Genomic DNA, 20,500 nt, shown 5'->3' with positions numbered 1-20,500 from the left:
GTATCACCGGCGATGAATCCAGAAGCTTAATCTAAGAAGAAAGAACGAAAATTAAAAATGTAACATCTTCATGGAAGAGCCGAACAGGAACATAGTTCAGTGTTATGGTTACGTACCCTCCTGAATGCTTAGTGTTTCCTTCTCTCCCTATTAAAACAACTTAACCATGCTTGATAACTGTAATAACTTAGATTGTGTATATTTGCAGTATTAACTTGTTGTCAAATGTTTCTGATCACCCAAACACACGTTGATTTAACTATCTGACTAGTCAAATTAGGAGTGATAAAGCAGGGAGACAAGGAAAACATTCAAGTTGATGGGCCTTTAGGAATGAACTTAACTAATGCTTAAATGAACTGAACCCCACAGAACGGGGATTAACAACTTTACACAGCTTCCTGCCTACACTTAGTCTGTGTGGTGCCTCACTCTTCCTCATCGACCTGTAGCACAGGGCTCTCACACCGACCTCCCCTGACAACCTGTCTTTATTGGACACTGAATAAAGATACAAGTACCATTAGCATTATTTCTGTATTACTCATTTCAGCATGTCTTAAACATATATATTTTACACTTAGCAAGAGTAGCATTAGGTAGTTAACTACCTCCATAGTTAGCCAACTACCTAACGCTAATATAACAGTGTCTAACAACAAAAGTGACATTAGTTAAGAAAACCTCAACTATAGTTTAGGACGACATAAAACACCGTTTAAGAAAACATGTAATGTAGAGAACTGACATCAAATGAAGGACATAGCGGAGTAACGTAGTGTTTGCATTTTACGTTAGCTAGCGTTTCTTTGTCGGTTAATTTACGTTTTCTTACCTTCGTAGTTGTGTATATATGATGCAGCATATAACTTAAATCCTTTATCTAATTTGCTGGCGGGAGTAGTCGTCACTCTGCAAATCCGATGAACATCGGTGATGTTCAATTTTGGGAGCTCTTGTAGGCATCGAGTGTAGAACGTCGCCATGGTTTAACCGCACCGGAAGCACTGGAGCAGGACTACATAGAACGCGGAAGTGTTAGTGCAAGTAGTCCATTGGGCTGATAAGAGGTGGAAAGGCTGAAAATTTTACAGAAGAGGTGAATAAGTAGAATTTCTGCTGAAAAGAGATGAAAATTCTGCTGAAAAGAGTTCAATCAGCACAATTTCTACTGAAAAGAGTTTAATCAGCAGAATTTCTACTGAAAAGAGTTGAATAAGCAGAATTCTCCTGAAAAGAGGTTTTTGCTGAAAATAGCAGAAAAAACTGAAAAACTTTTCTGAAAAGAGTTCAATCAGAAGAATTTGTGCTGAAAAGAGTTCAATGAGCAAAATTCTGCTGAAAAGAGGTTTTTACTAAAAACAGCTGAAAAGCTGGTATTTGTGCTGAAAAGTGGTGAAAAAACTGAAAAGTTTGCTGAAAAGGGCTGAAAAAGCTTAAATTTGTGTTGAAAAGAGTTAAAAAAGTTTAACTGTTGATTGAAAGAAATGTTGCCATAAGCGGGATTTGAACCTGGGCCTCCAAGTCTGAGAACTGACGCTCATCTCACTGAGCTAAAACACAGGTCAGCCCGGCAAGGAAAATCAGTGAGGCCACTGATGATATGGCAGAAATGGGCAAAAAATATTGCAAAAAAAAATTCAATATCTCAAAAAGTATAGAAGTTATGAACACCAAAAGTCATAGCCGGCATTAGCAGAAAGAGCAGAATTTTTTAAAGTTTGAACGGTGAAAATCGGATGAAAACTGTGGGAGTAGTTAAGTGCCAAAAAGTGTACGGAAGCAACTGGAATATAGTGGAATAAAGAATAAAGAGATGCCTTGAGGGCATCCACACAAATATTGACGTAAACAGTTTCTTTTGCGACACCACGAAACAAACGATAGCGTAAAATGAAACGATGGACGTTTTTATATCGTCAGCTGATATATATCGTTATATCGAACAGCCCTAATCAACCGTATCGTTAAGTCAAATAAAACTAGGACCACTGAGCGCCCTGAATCAGCAGTTAAAAGGAGGTCATTAAAAACTCTTAATAGCGCTGTCTCGGTACTGTGGCGTGGTTTAAACCCAGATTGGAATTTCTCACTGATTCCATTAGTCTCTAACAAGGTCAGCAATTTATGAAGGACTATTTTTTCCGAGATTTTCCAATAATGGCGGTTGAGGCTGTGATGCTGTGTTCTTTGACCAGGAGAGATCTTCTGAGATGTGCACACACAGGAACTTGGTGCTGCTTACCCTCTCCACAGCAGCACTGTTGATGGTTAGTGGGGTGTGCAGGGTGTGAGTTCTCCTGAGGTCTGTGGTGATCTCCGTAGTCTTCTCCACATTCAGGGAAAGGTTGTTGTTGCTGCACCACTCAGCCAGATGGTTAACTTCACTCCTCTATGTCTCATCGTTGTTGCTGATGTGACACAGCTGTGTCTGAGGCCAACTTGATGTAGCTGTGTGATGGTGTGCAGTTGAGAAGGGGGCTCAACATACATCGTTGGGAGCCCACGTATTCAGTGTTCTTGAGCTAAAGGTGTTGTTGCCGACCCGTACTATCTGCTGTCTTCCTGTCAGGAAATCCAGCAGCCAGTTACACAGCGAGGTGCTGAGCCCCACCAGATCCAGTTTGTTAATGAGTTGCTGGGGAATGATTGTGTTGAATGCTGAAGTCAATGAACAGCACTCTAACATATGAGTCAGATGTGTGAGGGCTGATTGAAGGCAGTTAAAATTACATCATTAATTTGGCGGTTTGACCCGTATGGACCGGCAGGAATGATTTCCTGTGCCGTTCAGTGGTGCATTTGGGTAAGTTCAGTCTCTCACTGAACACCCTCCTGTGACAGGCCAGGATGTCATAGTGTGGGCGGGAGGTATTGTCCACCATTGTGCTCGCCTTGGACATCATAAGGGAGTCCAGCTCCATCCCCACAACATTGCTGGCTTTCCAGATCAGTTTATCGCGTTTGTTGTGACCATTGGCACCCTCGTCTCCTGGACTGGGGCAGGATGTCTCAGGATGGGCGACGCGGAACACCCACTTCACCTCCAATAACGGGCAGTCCTGGCGGATGTGCACTAGTCGCCCACATCTCCAGCACTCTTGCTCTGATGCTTGTGCTGCTCCAATGAGCTGAGCACAACTTCCATAGCCCTCATGACCTGCAGAGAAACAACAGAGGAGAAGGGGTTAGAGAAGGGGTTAGTATCCATTTCCAGTGGGAGGAAATGGCTAGAGCTCCATAACCACTGGCCGGGCTGGTGATGCCACCGGGTGCCTCTTCCTTTGGGCCAGGACTGGTCAGTTGGTCGCTGCTTGCCCCAGCTGCTCCCATGGTGGTTCCACCCAAGCTGCTTGAGGCTCGCCAGCCAGTGACAGTGAACTCACTCCACTGTTCTGACCGAGACAAACTGCTCCTGGACGACAGTGTCGAGCAGCTGAGGTTTACTTAGGGCTGCAGCTTCCTGGCCGTGGCTTCATGCAGTCGCCTCACTTAAGCGAAGGGCTGTCTGCAACCCTATCAAACTGTTCCGGAACCAGCACCAATGGTCTATCCAGTCTAGGATGGTCCATCTAATGTAGGAAGGGTGCCCTTGCTGTTGCGTGGAGGCTCATAACTGCCACCTGGGCCTCCTCCAGTCAGCAAGGAGCCAGAACAAGTGATGAGGTTTTCCAATACTTCTGTCTGCTGCTTGCTCCAGGCATGTACCTCCTCCAACTGCTTCAGATGCACAGCTGCCAGCTCAGACACCATCTGGGCCAGTGCCCCCATCAGCTACACAGGTTGGGGCTCTGTCATGCCAGCCTGGGTTTCAACACCACTGTAAAAAGAACCTGGCACGACCCATACATGGCTTCTTCCAAAACCTTTTTGCAATTTTCAGTGTCTCTCTGGCAGCTTGATTCCCATTGCACTCCTGTTAGCTGCCTCGATCAGCTGCTTTCTTAGACAGACACCAAGATCCCAACATGAGCTGAAGATGTTCATTTGGACTGAGCAGCACGGGCAGGATAAGCAAAGAGGACATCAGAGGGACAGCTCAAAGTTAAAGAGGTTGAGATGGTTTGGAGATGTGCAGAGGAAGGATACTGAATGGTGGACAAAGGATGATGAAGATGGACCTGAAGGGCAGGAGGGGAAGACCTCAGAGGAGGTTCATGGATGTAGTGAAGGAGGACATACAGAGGGATGGCCACTAAAGGATGCAGCGAAAGAGAAGAAGAAGAAGAAGAGCCCATGCGATAATATCCAACTTCAATGCAATATTTTTCTCACACGTCACACAAAAGGGCTAAGGAGAAGATCAGAGTAACAGAGTCAGTGTGTAAGAATCATTCACCGCAGGTTGGCCTCTTCTCTCTGATGGGTAATTGAGAGATGGAGATAAGACTGAGGAGTATTACATAGTTCCTTAGGGATGAATCCACTTGGGGGCCTGGCTTTATCCTTGCATTTACACATTCAGCACACTATTCATGCTGCTCCTTAACATTAACAGTCCTCTCATTGCAGACTAAAGCTCCTTTTATCCCTTTATCTTATATTGGAATTGGTTGTCTTGCGTTAAACAGTGCCAGAGTGTATCAGAATAAAGCTCATGTCTTAGTGTTAATTGATGTCAGTTATGAAAGTGCTCCACAGTGACTTTATGATAAAGTTGTCTTTTCCCAGCAACATGGAGAAGAAGGATGAAGAGCTTTAGCTGCAGAGGGGTTTTGTAAAGTAATGAAAGTGTGCCACATTAAGAATCAACACCATCCCCGCTAGAAGAATGACTTTAATGCAGATTCAGAATTGCTTTACCCTAAAACCGAGGCTCTGGCTCGAAGAGGAGAACTGCCACAAAAACAATATTTTATCCAACAAAGGAAAAGCTATTCTAAAAGCAAGAAGGAAGAACTTCATCATTATGAAGCACACGTCATTAGCACAATGTAGAGGCTATAGAACGGAGATAGATAGCTTAACTAAAAGCCTCACTTTAACTCTGTAATTCTCTCTGCTACAAGGTACAAAAGTGTCTTAAGCAAATGGCAGCTCAATTATACAAATAAAACAAGACGAGGATAGTGCTTTGCCCTCTGAAAAACTACTAATCACTGCGCCTGGCAAAAGAAAAAGACAGGCTTGTCAGAGGAAGCAGCAAGGAACTCAACCAAAAGTAAAATAAGATCAAATGAAATATAAATCCATGGAGGGCTGAGAGGGTGAAAATATGACATGCTGTTATTTTGAATTAAGCCTATTTGGTTCCTTTCTCAGCTCAATCTCATAGTAAAATTTAGAACAGCTACACTTGTGAACAGTGAAAATTATAGCACAATCCTATTTCCAAAACAGTTGGAAAATGTAAATAAAAGATTTCCCAATCTCATAAACCCACATCTTAATCAGAGGGCTTGATAGAACTAGAATCCCTAGAATAACTAGCACAATTTTTGAGTGGGTTGGAGGTGGGAGAATATGTCTGTGAAGGTTCTCAGTCAGGTGGGAGAAGCACTCAAACTACTTTGGTGTTTCAGCCCTTATGTGACAATATGATTCTTCATTTAGACTGACATGAACTACCACTTGCCACCAATACGAGACATCATCACTTGTGTAACCCCGATTCATTGGGTGTTTCGGCCGCAAACAACCATCTGCTATCTATGAAGGGAAAATGTACCATAGCAACATCCCAAAAAAGAAAAACAGGAACGAGGAAATGACAACAGGCAGTATGGTGGTTCATGCAGTGAGGACACCCCCACTCTCGTCACAGGCACCTGACTCACCAGAGCCCAAACACCAACACCTATGGTGGTGAGAGAATGACCCATGAACTCAGAGACCCTAAGCAGCCGCAACAATGAAGGTCAAGATCAAGCCACAGTGCACCAGCATGTAGAATCACAAAATGTACAGGAAGGTCTCTACCAGAGCCCACAGCTCATCAACCAAGGTCTAACAGAAAATAGATGGCTCATCCCAGACCCACCATAGCAACATAAAGACTGGAAGGAGCCTGCAGGAGCCGATGTACTGCAAAAAGACCCACAGAGGACACCTGCCAGCACAACCAGGGCGCTGAAGCACAACCCCAGTTGCATGGGCCCACCCAGCCACCCAGCCACCCACCCCCACCACTCCTGCCATCCCCCGATAGAGCAGAAGGTGCCCACCCCAGACAGCCGGATGCAGGGACCAGGCATTGGGCCTGCCAGGAGGACCCCAGCACAAGGCAGAGATAAAGGGAAGAGAAAGGACAGGAGGGGGGGAGTAGGCGGGATCCGCCAATCTCCTGCCTCATCACCTCCAAACGCCAGATTGAATTGAAATTGAAACATCTTTTACATGTGTTAGTGGTTGTAAAGGGCTGTGGGTTGGACATTTTTGTCTTAACTGTTCTTTAGTTGTTGTTGTTAAACAGATGACTGGCTGATAGAACCTTACAGAGGTTTTATTTTGAGTTTGTGATTTCAAGGGTTTTCACCAGGCCGTTAAGGTGCAGAAGATCAAAGGGTTTTTGAGGCAGTTATGGCGTATAACTGAAGCGGTAATAAAGGGGAAGTCTGAAAGTTTCATTCCATCGATTGTGTGCTTCATTCTGGTGAATCCATCTTATGATGTATTTTATTCGGTTAGCTAAATAGTAACACAGTCTAAGGACTGAAAACATTTTGATGCAATCATTAAGGAAAAATTATTAATTTGGAGTAAGTGAGTGATAATTTGGGGGAGGTAATTATACCTAGCTTTTGATAGCTCAAAAGTTCAAATCTTGGTCTGCAGGAATCATTGAGTTCTTCATTATTGGAAGTATTATTAGTAATTCATTTTGACCAATCTGATGTTCGTGAAAAATTTGTAATGAGATGAAATATGTCCTTTACTGAATTTGTTGGTTCTTGTAAATACAGTAATATATCATCAGCATATAAATGAATTTTGTGTTCTAATATAGAGGTTTGATTACCTTTGATATTTTTGTGGAATGGCAAGTGGTTCTAAGAAAACTGCGAATTATTAGGGTGAGAGTGGGGATCCTTGTCTTGTCCCTCTCTCCACGCTTAAACATTGAGAGATGATCCCATTAGTGGTGACCTTGGCCTGTGATGGGGTATAGAGAGTGGTTATCTAATAATTAATAATGCTGGGCACCCTTTAATATAGGTGACAGAGATCCTCTGGATTGTTCTGGGAATATGATTCACTTGGGTATGAAACTTGCAGACTGTTGTTTTAGTTGAAGGAATTAGGTTTATTATAGGTCGTGTTCAAATTTACCTGCTCTGCCTCGGGGTGTCTAGAGGCAAGAATCAAGCGCACCATGTGCTGAGCATGCAGAGTGGATATACCTAAAGGAGCTGCTGCAGCTGTAACTGAGTTAGTGTGATTGAGTTGTGCCGTAATGAATCAGTAAGTGTTATTCCCTTGGCAAGTTAATTGGCATGATGCTGGTTGTAACTGTTCGTGCATGTTAAAATTATGTGTCTCAGTACATTGATACTATGTTGGTAAGATTATTTAGCACTGAGATAACAGCAGTGGCCATAATCTATTCAATAATTACATCCAGTTGTATCAGGAATTAAGTTAAAGGACTTTTTTGCTGTTTAGTTTAACTGTTGCTAGCTTTGCCATATTCGTGCCTTACTATTAGCAACTTGTATGACGTGCTATGAAGCAAATTTATGGTCTACAGTGACCCCTTATGGACACTGGGAGACATCGCTGGTGTCAGATAAATGACGTTATTGTGATTGTGATTACACTTTGATGTAAACAATTCTTCCGTGGGACTTTATTAAAGACAATCAACCCAACATGTTTCTGACTTGTATATCTAGTGTTCCAATATGTCCTCTGCAGGTCGTTTGTGTCACGGTCCTGGGTCGGTGAGCCAGTGCTTTGAGTTTCTTGTGTCTCTGAGTTTTTGTATTATGCTCTTAGTTCTTTGTTGTTATTCTATAGTCTATTGTCTTAGTTTGGCCTTCTTGTATCCTGTTTAGTTCTCTGAGTAGTTAGTAGCTGCCCTCTGTGTCTCTTTGTTGTTGTTCTCTGTGTTTCTTAGTTCCTGTCTCCCCTAGTCTAGTTTGCATCTGTGCTACTTCCTGTTATACTTTGAAGGTCTGTGTCTCATGTGAGTGTATCCTACTTTGCTCACTTGTCTCGTCAGTTCTGATTTCTCCAGCTGTGCTCCCCTTCTGTGTCTCATTCCCCTCGTTACTTCCCAGTGTATTTGAGCCCTGTGTTTCTCTGTGTCAGTGTTGTGATCGCCGTCATGCTGTGTGTTTCTCCCTGTGTGTGTTTTATTAGATTCTTCTCAGTTTAGGATTTGTAGACGTTCTTTGTTTAGCAATTAAAGCTGCCATTTGGAGTTCAATCCCGTTTCTAGTGAGTTTGCGTTTGGGTCCAATTCCTGCCTGCACACAGCCGAAACATGACAGTTTGGTTACCATCTGTCCTTAGCTGACTTGAGCTGGTAGTACTTTCTACAATCTAGGTTGTGGATTGACTCAGGAGCTACATTTCCTCCTTTGCCAGAAAAATCCTGTGGCTGGCACCCTAAAAATCTATTTATTTTTTTAAAGGGTAGAAATAAGGTTTTTGCTACTATCATCTAATGGGTCTCAGGGCTGTCAGTTTCTCTTTACAGTAACATTAGTAGCAGCTGTTATTCCAAATTATAAAGTACTCTTTAAAATACACAATCTGGAAATCCCATTTTATGCAGCATGCCTGCCTGTGTCGATTATGGTGCATTTATGCATGACTATGGATAAGTACTTTGGGCAGGCTTGTTGGCACAGTGAGTGAGCACAGATGAATGAATCCCAGAAAGACTGTGCTGTGCTGTGTGGAGTAATGAAGGCTCCACGTCGCCTGTTTGCTTGGGCCTGCCTGAATCTCTGAGCCTCAACGCCAAAAGATTCCTGAGTTGATTTGACTTTTAAGCTGAGGAGTTGCTTTGGGGTGTTAAAGGGTATCAGCACAAAGTGTTAAAAAGTGAAGCAAGATAGAGACCTGTTAGCTCCGCTGTTGTAGTTTTCCACTTTTTTATTTTGGTTATGATACATAAATAGTGTCAAGATATATGACATGTGTCTTCACATTACTGAAAGAGCCACATTTCTGATTAGTCAGTGTCAGCATGAAAGGCTTCCATCTGGGACTGCAGCGAATGCTGAAGCATCTTTCAGCTTGAATTATTCTATAACAACCAACACTTGTTTCCAAAACAAGACGATGCATAATATAGCAAGTTTGGTGATAAAAGTCTGAGTGAACCTCACATTCACACAGATGGGATGGCAGATGGGCAAATGAACAGCTGTGTGTTGTATGGGACATCACCTCCCATCTCTAGCAGTTTGCCTCCTTGAAACATTCATTCACAGCACCTGCTGTAAAACTGATCTAGGCACATGTTACTGACTATAAATCACTGGATCTCTAACTTCACTTTAAACCACACGTGTATCTTCCTTAGCTGTAAAAAGTCCGTATTTGCAACGTTTTTTTGAGATTTTAAAGTGCGATATCAGGGACGAGTCAAATAAAGAAAGAAATTAGGTAAATATGAATCTTAAATACATAAGGAAACAGTAACACTATATTATCTAAGTTGAATGAAGAATAATAAGTACACTCTGACTGGTTGTCCTATGCTTACTACACCTTACACCTACAAAAGGACTGTTGGACTATGGAGACCCATTTGGTCTCAATGGTTTTTGGTCTTTGAGGCTTTGGTGACTTTTTGGCATTTTCCACCTCAGCAGTTGGTGAAACCGCTCGGTGATTTTCCATGGTCTCCATGCTGTGGTTCCTAAATACTTCCAGGGGGGTTAGGACTCATTATTTACATGCTTGGCTGGATGCTTGACTCAAAACACCTGGATTTAAAGTTTAAGAGATCTATTCCAATATAGCATAGCACAACTAATCTCCTGCGACGATCTCTGTATAAATTTTACATGATTTAAGGAAAGCCTCATATCATGATGATATTTCTGTAGCAACACCATGTGTTAATGTGAACACACGAGACAAACCCAGAGATGTCTGACATTGACAACTGTGTGTCCACCTCTGATAAAGGTTCAGTAAAAAGGGAGCTACTTCAACAAAGCAGTGATCTGTACAATATGTGAGAAAAGTCTTTCTGGTAAATCTGGAAACAGCAAACTTTCATCAATGGAGTGCAGGGAGAGAGAGGACCCAAAAGTAGACACCCTCAGCAGACTGGGCTGGACTCTGAGTGAGCCTTTACTAGCTGATGAATGCCTTAAAAGGAAACCGAAAGCAACTGGAATAACAGCCAGGAAGCATAGGAACTTAGAAAAATGAAGGGAGGATAAGCTGAAGTTTGAGCAAGAGACAAAGAGAGTCTGGGACAATAAATATGACTGAAGTGGAACGGTAACACACACAAGATTAGACTAAATACAGCGATGGAAGGAAAAAACTGGGACAGGAGCTAAACTAAGCAGGGACAAAACTAACACACATTTTTCAGTTTTATTGTGCAGCTCCTGATGAGTTGCAAGGTTACTTTAGAAGTTGTTAAACTGAAGTGTTACACAGTTACGTTTGTACTTCTCCATCCATCCATCCATTTTCTTCCACTTAACCCCCGGATAAGCTAAAGAAATGGATGGAAAGATTCCCAGACCAACCGAGACATACAACCTCTCCAGTGTTTCCTTGGTCTGCCCCGGGGCCTCCTTCCAAACAGTGTCCAGGGAAATCATTACTTTCTGCTCACATTTGGCTTGTGCTGTGGCACTATATTGCTGCAAATTAGGCAGAGTGCCATCAGTGACAATAGCTTATTTGAAAAGGACACAATAACATTTTCCTTGAAATATTGGGATATTATTTTGAGGCTCTGTCCTCTTGTCAAAGGGGACCATGATGGCACCTTTATTGTGCACCACTGACAGGCAAGATTAGGACCCATAATGCAGAATTCAGCAAGCCAGACACAAGTTTAAAACTTAGCTCTTACTGATGGTGATTCACAGGTAAACAATCCAATCACGGGTCAGGGCAGGAACAAACAAACTGAAAACACAGACTCAAGGAGAGCTTGTGGATGAGAGAGCACACACACACACAACACTAAGTCAAATCCATTTTGGCTGTAACAAGACCAAATGTGGAACAAATGAAGCGCTTTGATGCACTGTACACCTGCGTTTGTAGTGTGATGAAGAAAAACGATGAAGTAGCATCAGTTTCCTCTGTGTTTGTCACAGACCAGCTCACTTTGGTCACCACAGTGGCTCCTGCACGTTTTCTTTGGTATTCTTGCGTCTTTACAAATATTAGAGCGTGCTAGTATTCACACCTGACACATTCCATGTGTTTGCATTTCTGCATGTGTGCCTGAGTGTATCTGTTCATGTGCATAAGTATGCATGCTCACACATGTTTGTAGCCAACATTTGCATGATGTGAACCAAGCCGTCTTGCAGCTCCATAGCCTTCCCTTAACACTCAGGCCAGGCGTAGCTTTGCATAATGACTCACAGGCTGTGCTGCTCAGGGAAGATTATATTTAGAACACAGCCGAGGGTCGTGGGGCACTTGTGCACTCATCTTCAGGAGTCTGTTTTACCTCTGTTGCTTTGCTTGTTGAACTTTACATTTATAAAGTTCGTGCTCAGCCTACTCTGTAAGTGACATTATGTAAAACAGTCCAGATAACATCAATATTTAAAAGTTTTGAGCCCGTTGGGAGCACACTGCACTGCAGCTTTAACCTTTTTTTTTAAGTGCACCACTGCTGCTTACAAAGGTATTTTCTTTTCAGCTAAAGTCTCTTGAAGTCTTCCCTAAGCTTCTGGAATTTGATGGAGCAATGTGTAACCTGAAAAAAGCACTGATGTCAGCATCATCTGTAGCTGTTGGGCGGACTGCAGTATTGTTCATGTTTGTGTGCTGCTCACACTCACACGATGAATTAGTATCGGCTAAAACATTGCTCAGACATGGTACTGTTGATTCTGTTCATCTAGACGTTGTCAGTGGCTCATCCGAGTGTCACGCGATCATACTCTAAAGACCTCACAGTACCTAATTTTCCTAATAGAGCAATTTGCTCTCAGGCTTACTCATGGTTCCTAGATGGTAAGTGGTTAATGGTTGCTATATAATATTTTTTTCTTCTTTACTTCAGCACTTTGAGCGCTCATTGAGATAATTAAACGTAGAATGGGAGGAAGAGCTTTCAGTTTTCTGTGGAACCAGCTTCCAGTTTGGATTTAGGAGACAGACACTATCTCTACTTTCAAGATTAGGCTTTCCTTTTTGCTAAAACGTATAGTTAGGGCTGGATCAGGTGACCCCTGCTAGTTACACTGCAATAGGCCTAGGCTGTTAGGGGCTTCCCATGATGCACTGAGTGTTTCTTCTTCACTCTAGACATGGGGTGTCCAACTCAAGGCCTCGAGGGCTGGTGTCCTGCAGGTTTTCGATCTCACCCTGGGTCAACACACCTGAATTCAATTCAATTTTATTTATACAGTGCCAAATCACAACAACAGTTGTCTCAAGGCACTTGAAAGTAGAGATAGAAAAAAAGCTGGTTCCACAGAAGAGGGGCCTGAAAACCAGCGGCCATCCAGGTCTTTATGTCTTTAAGACATTCCTGCAGTTTAACTCATTGGTGTGTGTTATCTGGCTTCATGGACAGATAGAGCTGGGTGTCATCAGCATAGCAGTGTAAATGTATGCTATGTCTTCTAATGATGCTGCCTAAGGGAAGCATGTATAATGTAAACAGAATTGGTCCTAGCACTGAACCCTGTGGAACTCCATAATTAACCTCAGTGTGTGAAGAGGACTCTCCATTTACATGAACAAATTGGAGTCTATTAGATAGATATGATACAAACCACTGCAGTGCAGTACCTGTAATACCTACAGCATGTTCTAATCGCTCTAATAGAATATTATGGTCGACAGTATCGAACGCTGCACTGAGGTCTAGCAGGACAAGGAGGCCTGGAGTTGGACACCTCTACTCTAGACTTTTGATTCCCACTATTGCATGTAATTAACTTTTGTCTAAACTCTCCTGCATTGTGTGTTGTTTGCTGTTTATGGTCTTTCCTTTCTTCGTTTTTTTTCTTCTAACTGGTTGAAGAAGATGCTGCTGCTGTCTGAGCTCCTTGTTTCTGTAGTGTGTGTTATTTGACACACACTGAGATTATTTTCAAACCTTGGGCCTCTTCCCTATTATGTATGTAGTGTTATTCATTCATACAAATAATCATTGTTTTCTATTCAGCTTTTGATGTTTTCTGATCCTTTAGCAGCTTTCCTGCATGTCTTCAGTGAACATTGTTGCTTTTCTTTCCCTTGCCAGTGCAAAGGATTTGTGCACTAATTCTTTCATATCAGACCAGAAGGGCTGATTGTCTTAATAATGCCTGCTGGTGAAGCTTATCAGCAGTTTGAATTGTAAGGGGCTGTTCTCAAAAGCAGCTATAGAAACACAAATAGGAGAGTAAAAGAGCCCTCAGAGAGATTTGTGATATTGTTGCTGCTGTGGAAAAACTCATTTTCAAAGATTAAACGCTGTTTAGAATGTGATATCACCTGCAGCGGGTCGGAAACACAATAAGAAAAACATTATGCTTATGCTATTTATTAGAACTTTATTCAAATTAGAGGACTGTCTCCTTACTGTGCGTTGTAAAGAGTAATTGTGTAGTGAGCAGCCCCTAGTTTGATTTGTCAGAATCAGAATCAGAATCAGAAAGGGGTTTATTGCCAAATGTTGAGCAGGTTTACAACATTAGGAAATTGCTGCGGTGCTTCAGTGCAAACATAGTGTCATAAATAGCACTTAAATAGACATGAAAAAATAAAAGTAGGGATAAGAATTAAAAGTGCTACGTAGAAAGATATGTGCATGAGCTATACATGAGATATATACATGAGAATAAGAATTAAGAGTGCTACGTTGAAAGATATATACATGAGAGTAAGAATTAAGAGTGCTACGTTGAAAGATATATACATGAGAGTAAGAATTAAGAGTGCTACGTTGAAAGATATATACATGAGTGCAGGTGGTGATCAGTGCCAAACATGGAATGATGCAGTGAACACAGCGTAGGGTCATGTGTTAGTGGTGGGAACAGTCATACGGTTATTGTTCATGTGTCCAACAGCAGAGGGGAAGAAACTGTTCTTATGGCGAGAGGTTCTGGTGCGAATGGACCGGAGCCTCCTGCCTGAGGGGAGCAGGTCAAACAGACTGTGTCCAGGGTGAGAAGGGTCAGCTGAGATCCGAGCTGCACGCCGCAATGTCCTGGAGGTGTACAGGTCCTGCAAAGATGGGAGTCTGCAGCCAATCACCTTCTCAGCAGAGTGCACAACACGCTGCAGTCTCTGTTTGTCCATGATAGTGGCTCCAGCGTACCACACGGTGATGGAGGAGGTGAGGATGGACTCGATGATTGCAGTGTAGAACTGCATCATCGTCCGTGTTGGCAGGTTGAATTTCTTCAGCTGCCTCAGGAAGTACATCCTCTGCTGGGCTTTCTTGATGACGGAGGTGATGGTGGGCTCCCACTTCAGGTCCTGGGTGATGGTGGTACCCAGGAAGTGGAATGAGTCCACAGAGGTGATGGGGGTGTCAGTCAGGATGATGGGGGGGAGTGGGGCTGTGTGCTTCCTGAAGTCCACAATAATCTCCACTGTCTTCTGGGCATTCAGCACCAGGTTGTTGTGGCTGCACCAGGACACCAGACGTTCAACCTCCCTCCTGTAGGCAGACTCATCCCCGTCAGAGATGAGCCCAATAACGGTGGTGTCATCTGCAAACTTGATTAGCTTGACAGACTGGTGGGTGGAGGTGCAGCAGTTGGTGTACAGGGAGAAGAGCAGAGGAGAAAGAACACAGCCCTGAGGGGAGCCGGTGCTGATGGTCCGGGAGTCCGAGACATTCTTTCCCAGCCTCACATGCTGCTTCCTGTCCGTCAGGAAGTCAGTGATCCACCGGCAGATGGGATCAGGCACATTCATCTGGGAAAGCTTGTCTCGGAGATGGTCTGGAAGGATGGTGTTGAAGGCAGAGCTGAAGTCCACAAACAGGATCCTGGCGTAGGTTCCTGGGGAGTCCAGATGCTGCAGGATGAAGTGTAGGGCCATGTTGATGGCGTCGTCTACAGACCTGTTGGCTCTATATGCAAACTGCAGGGGGTCCAGGAGGGGGGTCGTGAGGGTCCTGAGATGGGAGAGAACTAGGCGCTCAAATGACTTCATGACCACAGATGTCAGAGCCACGGGTCTGTAGTCATTTAGTCCAGTGATCCTAGGTTTCTTGGGGACAGGGATTATGGTGGAGGACTTGAAGCAGGCAGGCACATGACATGCCTGCAGTGAGGAGTTGAAAATGCCAGAAAACACTGGGGCCAGCTCGTTTGCACAGTGTCTGAGGGTGGCAGGAGACACGCCGTCTGGGCCGGGAGCTTTCCGAGCATTCAGATTCTTAAACTGCTTCCTCATTTGTGTTTAATTTAGTGTAGGAACATGAAAGTAGATGTTGGTCTGACTGGACCAGACCTGGCAGATACTGTTTACTTTGCCCTTACTCCTGCATTCTTAGATTCTTTGCTAACTCTAACCCTTTGTTTAGCTTGAACAATGTTTTCCACAAGCCCTCTAACTCAGTTAAAGTCAATGCCTTGAAGGTGTCGTATCTGCTGGTTAGTTGAATTGCCTAGACAAAAAAAAAAGCTGTTCAACATTGGGGAGAAAAACAGGACATATAAGTAGAAGTTGCTAACGTAAATGTTAACGAGCTTCCGTGCTTATGTGTTCTTCAGTACTGACGAATTCTTCGCAATTACTCAACGAGCTCCACGGGGGAAAATGAAACTGAAGTTCAGTCTCTGTCCAATAAATACATTTCACAGTTAAATCAACACTTTCACACTGTGTCACACTGCGTATTGCTGTTGCATCTTTGTATTTAACACTGTGTCCAGTATTAGGACTTACTTACAGCTTACTACAGCTGAGCACTCCAAAGTGTTGCTTATGAACTTGGGGGGATCTGGGAAACTGTGATAACAGTGACTCTGCTGCACATCACACTGCAGCACTTTGGAGATCAAATAAGAGGTGCACTGCCTCACCCGTCCTCACCCTCCGACACACAGATATGCACCAAGAGAGGAGCGACTACACAGAACAAACAAACTATACAGCGGCTCTGCGGCAGATCATGGCATTGTTTGAAGCAGGCATTAGATTTATGCCCTAATAAGCAATTTTGATCATCTCTCTCTGTGTTCCCTACAACAAAGAGGAAGAGGGGGATGGGTTCGCTGTAAGCGCCTCCACATTTTCCACACTCGCTTCAGAAAGTGGGACAGAGTCAAAACGATGCGTTGTGCGGCGAGCACTTGGTGACTGAGTCACATGATGCTTGACAAAACCTATTTGATGCTTATTAAGAAAATGACCTGTCGGCAGTAAGCCTCAGTGGCTCTTGGGGGATGACAAAGGAACAGCAATGAGTCATGCAGTGACATTTAAAACTAGAATCCGTGAAAGAAGAAGAAAGATATGCCACACTAAACTGTTGCAGTGCCGCCTGTCTGTTAATGTCTCGCAGCACACTTCATAGCCTTGGCTGAATTAGTTTTGCAGCAGCACAGACGCTTGACAGTGATTGGAAAAGCTTCTGTGGTTGACCCAGCAACACATCATGGAACCTCATATACATATGTGTGTTTTTGTGTGGTAAACACCTCTTTCAGTGTGTGTGTGAGAAGCGATTGTCCGACTCGGTGTCAGTAGGTAATTTAGCGCGTCAGCGGGCTGGGCTCCTGTACGAGGGAAGCTGTTATTTCCGTTAAAGCCCTCCATGCTTGGTTGGTTTGGTTAGGAGCAGCGTGAATGGACAGTGGCACCTGGGTGATGGTCACAGTGGGTGTGTGATGGTGAGCAGCAGGGGATTTTGTTCAAGGCCGGCTGTGTGCAGACTCACATAGGAGTGAGGAACAGAGGAGATGAACAGGCTGCTTACAGAGGGAATTATTCACACTGAAAGTACAAGTAAGCTGATTGATTTATGTCCTGTCCTTGTTATTTTATGGAGCACTTTGCCAGTGTCGCAACACCATCATTCTGTTGGAAGATAAAGCACAGACAGAAGAGGCAGCACAACGAGGTTACTTGTGCGAATCACACATTTTTCTTATTGCAAATGCCATTTATTATGTTTTGCTGTATAAAAATAGTTTCTATCTCTCATTGTTAAAGTAGTGCTGAGAAAAAAAATCATTGTCATTGGGAGCTATAGCATTAGCCAGGATAAATGCCTATCCCACAGAGGCATGTTACAGTGTACAGTGGGGCAAAAAAGTATTTAGTCAGCCACCGATTGTGCAAGTTCCCCCACCTAAAATGATGACAGAGGTCAGTAATTTGCACCAGAGGTACACTTCAACTGTGAGAGACAGAATGTGAAAAAATAAATCCATGAATCCACATGGTAGGATTTGTAAAGAATTTATTCGTAAATCAGGGTGGAAAATAAGTATTTGGTCAATAATAAAAATACAACTCAATACTTTGTAACATAACCTTTGTTGGCAATAACAGAGGTCAAACGTTTACTATAGGTCTTTACCAGGTTTGCACACACAGTAGCTGGTATTTTGGCCCATTCCTCCATGCAGATCTTCTCGAGAGCAGTGATGTTTTGGGGCTGTCGCCGAGCAACACGGACTTTCAACTCCCGCCACAGATTTTCTATGGGGTTGAGGTCTGGAGACTGGCTAGGCCACTCCAGGACTTTCAAATGCTTCTTACGGAGCCACTCCTTTGTTGCCCGGGCGGTGTGTTTTGGATCATTGTCATGTTGGAAGACCCAGCCTCGTTTCATCTTCAAAGTTCTCACTGATGGAAGGAGGTTTTGGCTCAAAATCTCACGATACATGGCCCCATTCATTCTGTCCTTAACACGGATCAGTCGTCCTGTCCCCTTGGCAGAAAAACAGCCCCATAGCATGATGTTTCCACCCCCATGCTTCACAGTAGGTATGGTGTTCTTGGGATGCAACTCAGTATTCTTCTTCCTCCAAACACGACGAGTTGAGTTTATACCAAAACGTTCTACTTTGGTTTCATCTGACCACATGACATTCTCCCAATCCTCTGCTGTATCATCCATGTGCTCTCTGGCAAACTTCAGACGGGCCTGGACATGCACTGGCTTCAGCAGCGGAACACGTCTGGCACTGCGGGATTTGATTCCCTGCCGTTGTAGTGTGTTACTGATGGTGACCTTTGTTACTTTGGTCCCAGCTCTCTGCAGGTCATTCACCAGGTCCCCCCGTGTGGTTCTGGGATCTTTGCTCACCGTTCTCATGATCATTTTGACCCCACGGGATGAGATCTTGCGTGGAGCCCCAGATCCAGGGAGATTATCAGTGGTCTTGTATGTCTTCCATTTTCTGATGATTGCTCCCACAGTTGATTTTTTCACACCAAGCTGCTTGCCTATTGTAGATTCACTCTTCCCAGTCTGGTGCAGGTCTACAATACTTTTCCTGGTGTCCTTCGAAAGCTCTTTGGTCTTGGCCATGGCGGCGTTTGGAGTCTGACTGTTTGAGGCTGTGGACAGGTGTCTTTTATACAGATGATGAGTTCAAACAGGTGCCATTCATACAGGTAACGAGTGGGGGACAGAAAAACTTCTTACAGAAGACGTTACAGGTCTGTGAGAGCCAGAGATTTTCCATGTTTGAGGTGACCAAATACTTATTTTCCACCCTAATTTACGAATAAATTCTTTACAAATCCTACCATGTGAATTCATGGATTTTTTTTTTCACATTCTGTCTCTCACAGTTGAAGTGTACCTCTGGTGCAAATTACTGACCTCTGTCATCATTTTAAGTGGGGGAACTTGCACAATCGGTGGCTGACTAAATACTTTTTTGCCCCACTGTAGGATGCTGGGGGACTCCCATGATGCACTGAGTGTTTCATTCACTATGTGTTTATACACCTCTCTGCATTTAATTATTAGTTATTATTAATCTCTGGCTCTCTTCCACAGCATGTCTTTGTCCTGTCTTCCTCCCTGAACCCTACCCGGTCGCGGCAAATGTCCGTCCCTCCCTCAGCCTGGTTCTGCTGAAGGTGTCTTTCTGTGAAAAGGGTTTTCTCATTCCCATATGCTCAAAGGGTTCATTTGATTGTTGGGGTTTTCTCTGTTTTTTTTTGTAATGTTGTAGGGTCACCTTACAATATAAAGCGCCTTGAAAAGCTCTTGTTGTGATTTGATGCTATATAAATAAAATTATATTGAGTTGTGTTGAACTGAGGAATATCAAGTTTCACAAAATCTGACTGTATCTCATTAATATTAATTAGCACCTCACTTTTCAGTCTCAGTACTATGTTGCTGCTAACAGCAGCATTTCTCTCGTCAGTCTTAACATTTTTTTGTTTGTTTCCAGGAGTCTACACCTTTGGCCTCTTCACTGTTGACATCTTTGTCAACGCAGGGCAGGTAGTGACAGGAAACCTGGCACCGTACTTCCTGACTGTCTGTAAGCCAAACTACACAGCACTGGGTTGCCAGCAGGCCCTGCGCTACATCAGCCACCAGGAGGCCTGCACAGGAAACCAGGACGACATCCTACGTGCCCGCAAGACTTTCCCATCCAAAGAGGCTGCGCTTAGCGTCTATGCTGCACTCTACCTAGCTGTGAGTTTTTCTTACATCCAGCCATATGTGTTTAGTATAATCCTTTTGTTGTCTCTGATTGTATCACCTCCGTTTTGTTTGCGAGGGAGCTGGCGTTGGTGAGAAAGATGGATGGAAATAGGGTTTGTTTTGTTGTTTTTGCTGCTGGACGTGATAGCCCCGCTCTGCATCCCTGCTTTTGTTTCCGTGTCACCTATCTCTGCACAGTCTGTGTCGCTTGCTGTTCCCAACAGTAACCCACAGGGCGCCTGGTAGTCTCACAATCTCAGGTGGGTTACTGCTATGCAGCAGAATTCATGGTTCCATTTACCACAGCAAGTCTTCTAGGTCCTGAGCCAGCAAAACAGCCCCAGATCATCACAATACCACCACCATATGTTACTGTTGGTATGATGGTCCTTTTGTGAAGAGGTGACTTCCAAAAAGTTCAGCTTTGTCTCGTCAGTCCACAGAATATTTTCCCCAAAAGTCTTGGAGATAATCAAGATGTTTTTTGGCACATGTAACACTGTTGTGTTATTTTTGGTTAGCAGTGGTTTTCTCTTTGAGCTCTCCCATGGATCCCATTTTGCCCAGTCTCTTTCTTATTGTTGAATCATGACCTCTGACCTTAACTTAGACATGTGAAGCCTGCGGTTCCTTAATTATGTTCTGGGTTCTTTTGTGACCTCCTGGATGATTGGTTGACGTGCTCTTGGAGTAATTTTGGTAGATCAGTCACATTTTATTTATATAGCGCTAAATCACAACGGTTGCCTCAAGGTGCTT

General features: G+C 43.7%; 1 protein-coding gene across 3 annotated transcripts in view; it reads left to right on the top strand.

Annotated features, from left to right (window-relative positions):
- plppr5b (phospholipid phosphatase related 5b) overlaps positions 1-20,500 on the top strand; it is a 126,200-nt gene that overhangs the window by 44,659 nt on the left and 61,041 nt on the right. For all 3 annotated transcript variants that reach the window (XM_085362580.1, XM_085362579.1, XM_085362578.1), the window contains one exon: positions 19,482-19,732. In XM_085362580.1, the coding sequence (XP_085218706.1) occupies positions 19,482-19,732 (251 nt within the window). The remainder of the gene's footprint in view (positions 1-19,481; positions 19,733-20,500) is intronic.

Source organism: Diplotaxodon limnothrissa, linkage group LG9 (genome assembly GCF_057381915.1).
Source record: "Diplotaxodon limnothrissa isolate DT_005_m linkage group LG9, D_limnothrissa_male_GT1.1, whole genome shotgun sequence".
Classification (NCBI taxonomy): domain Eukaryota; kingdom Metazoa; phylum Chordata; class Actinopteri; order Cichliformes; family Cichlidae; genus Diplotaxodon; species Diplotaxodon limnothrissa.
Note: the sequence above shows the minus strand (reverse complement) of the source record. Positions and strands in the feature narration are given on the sequence as shown.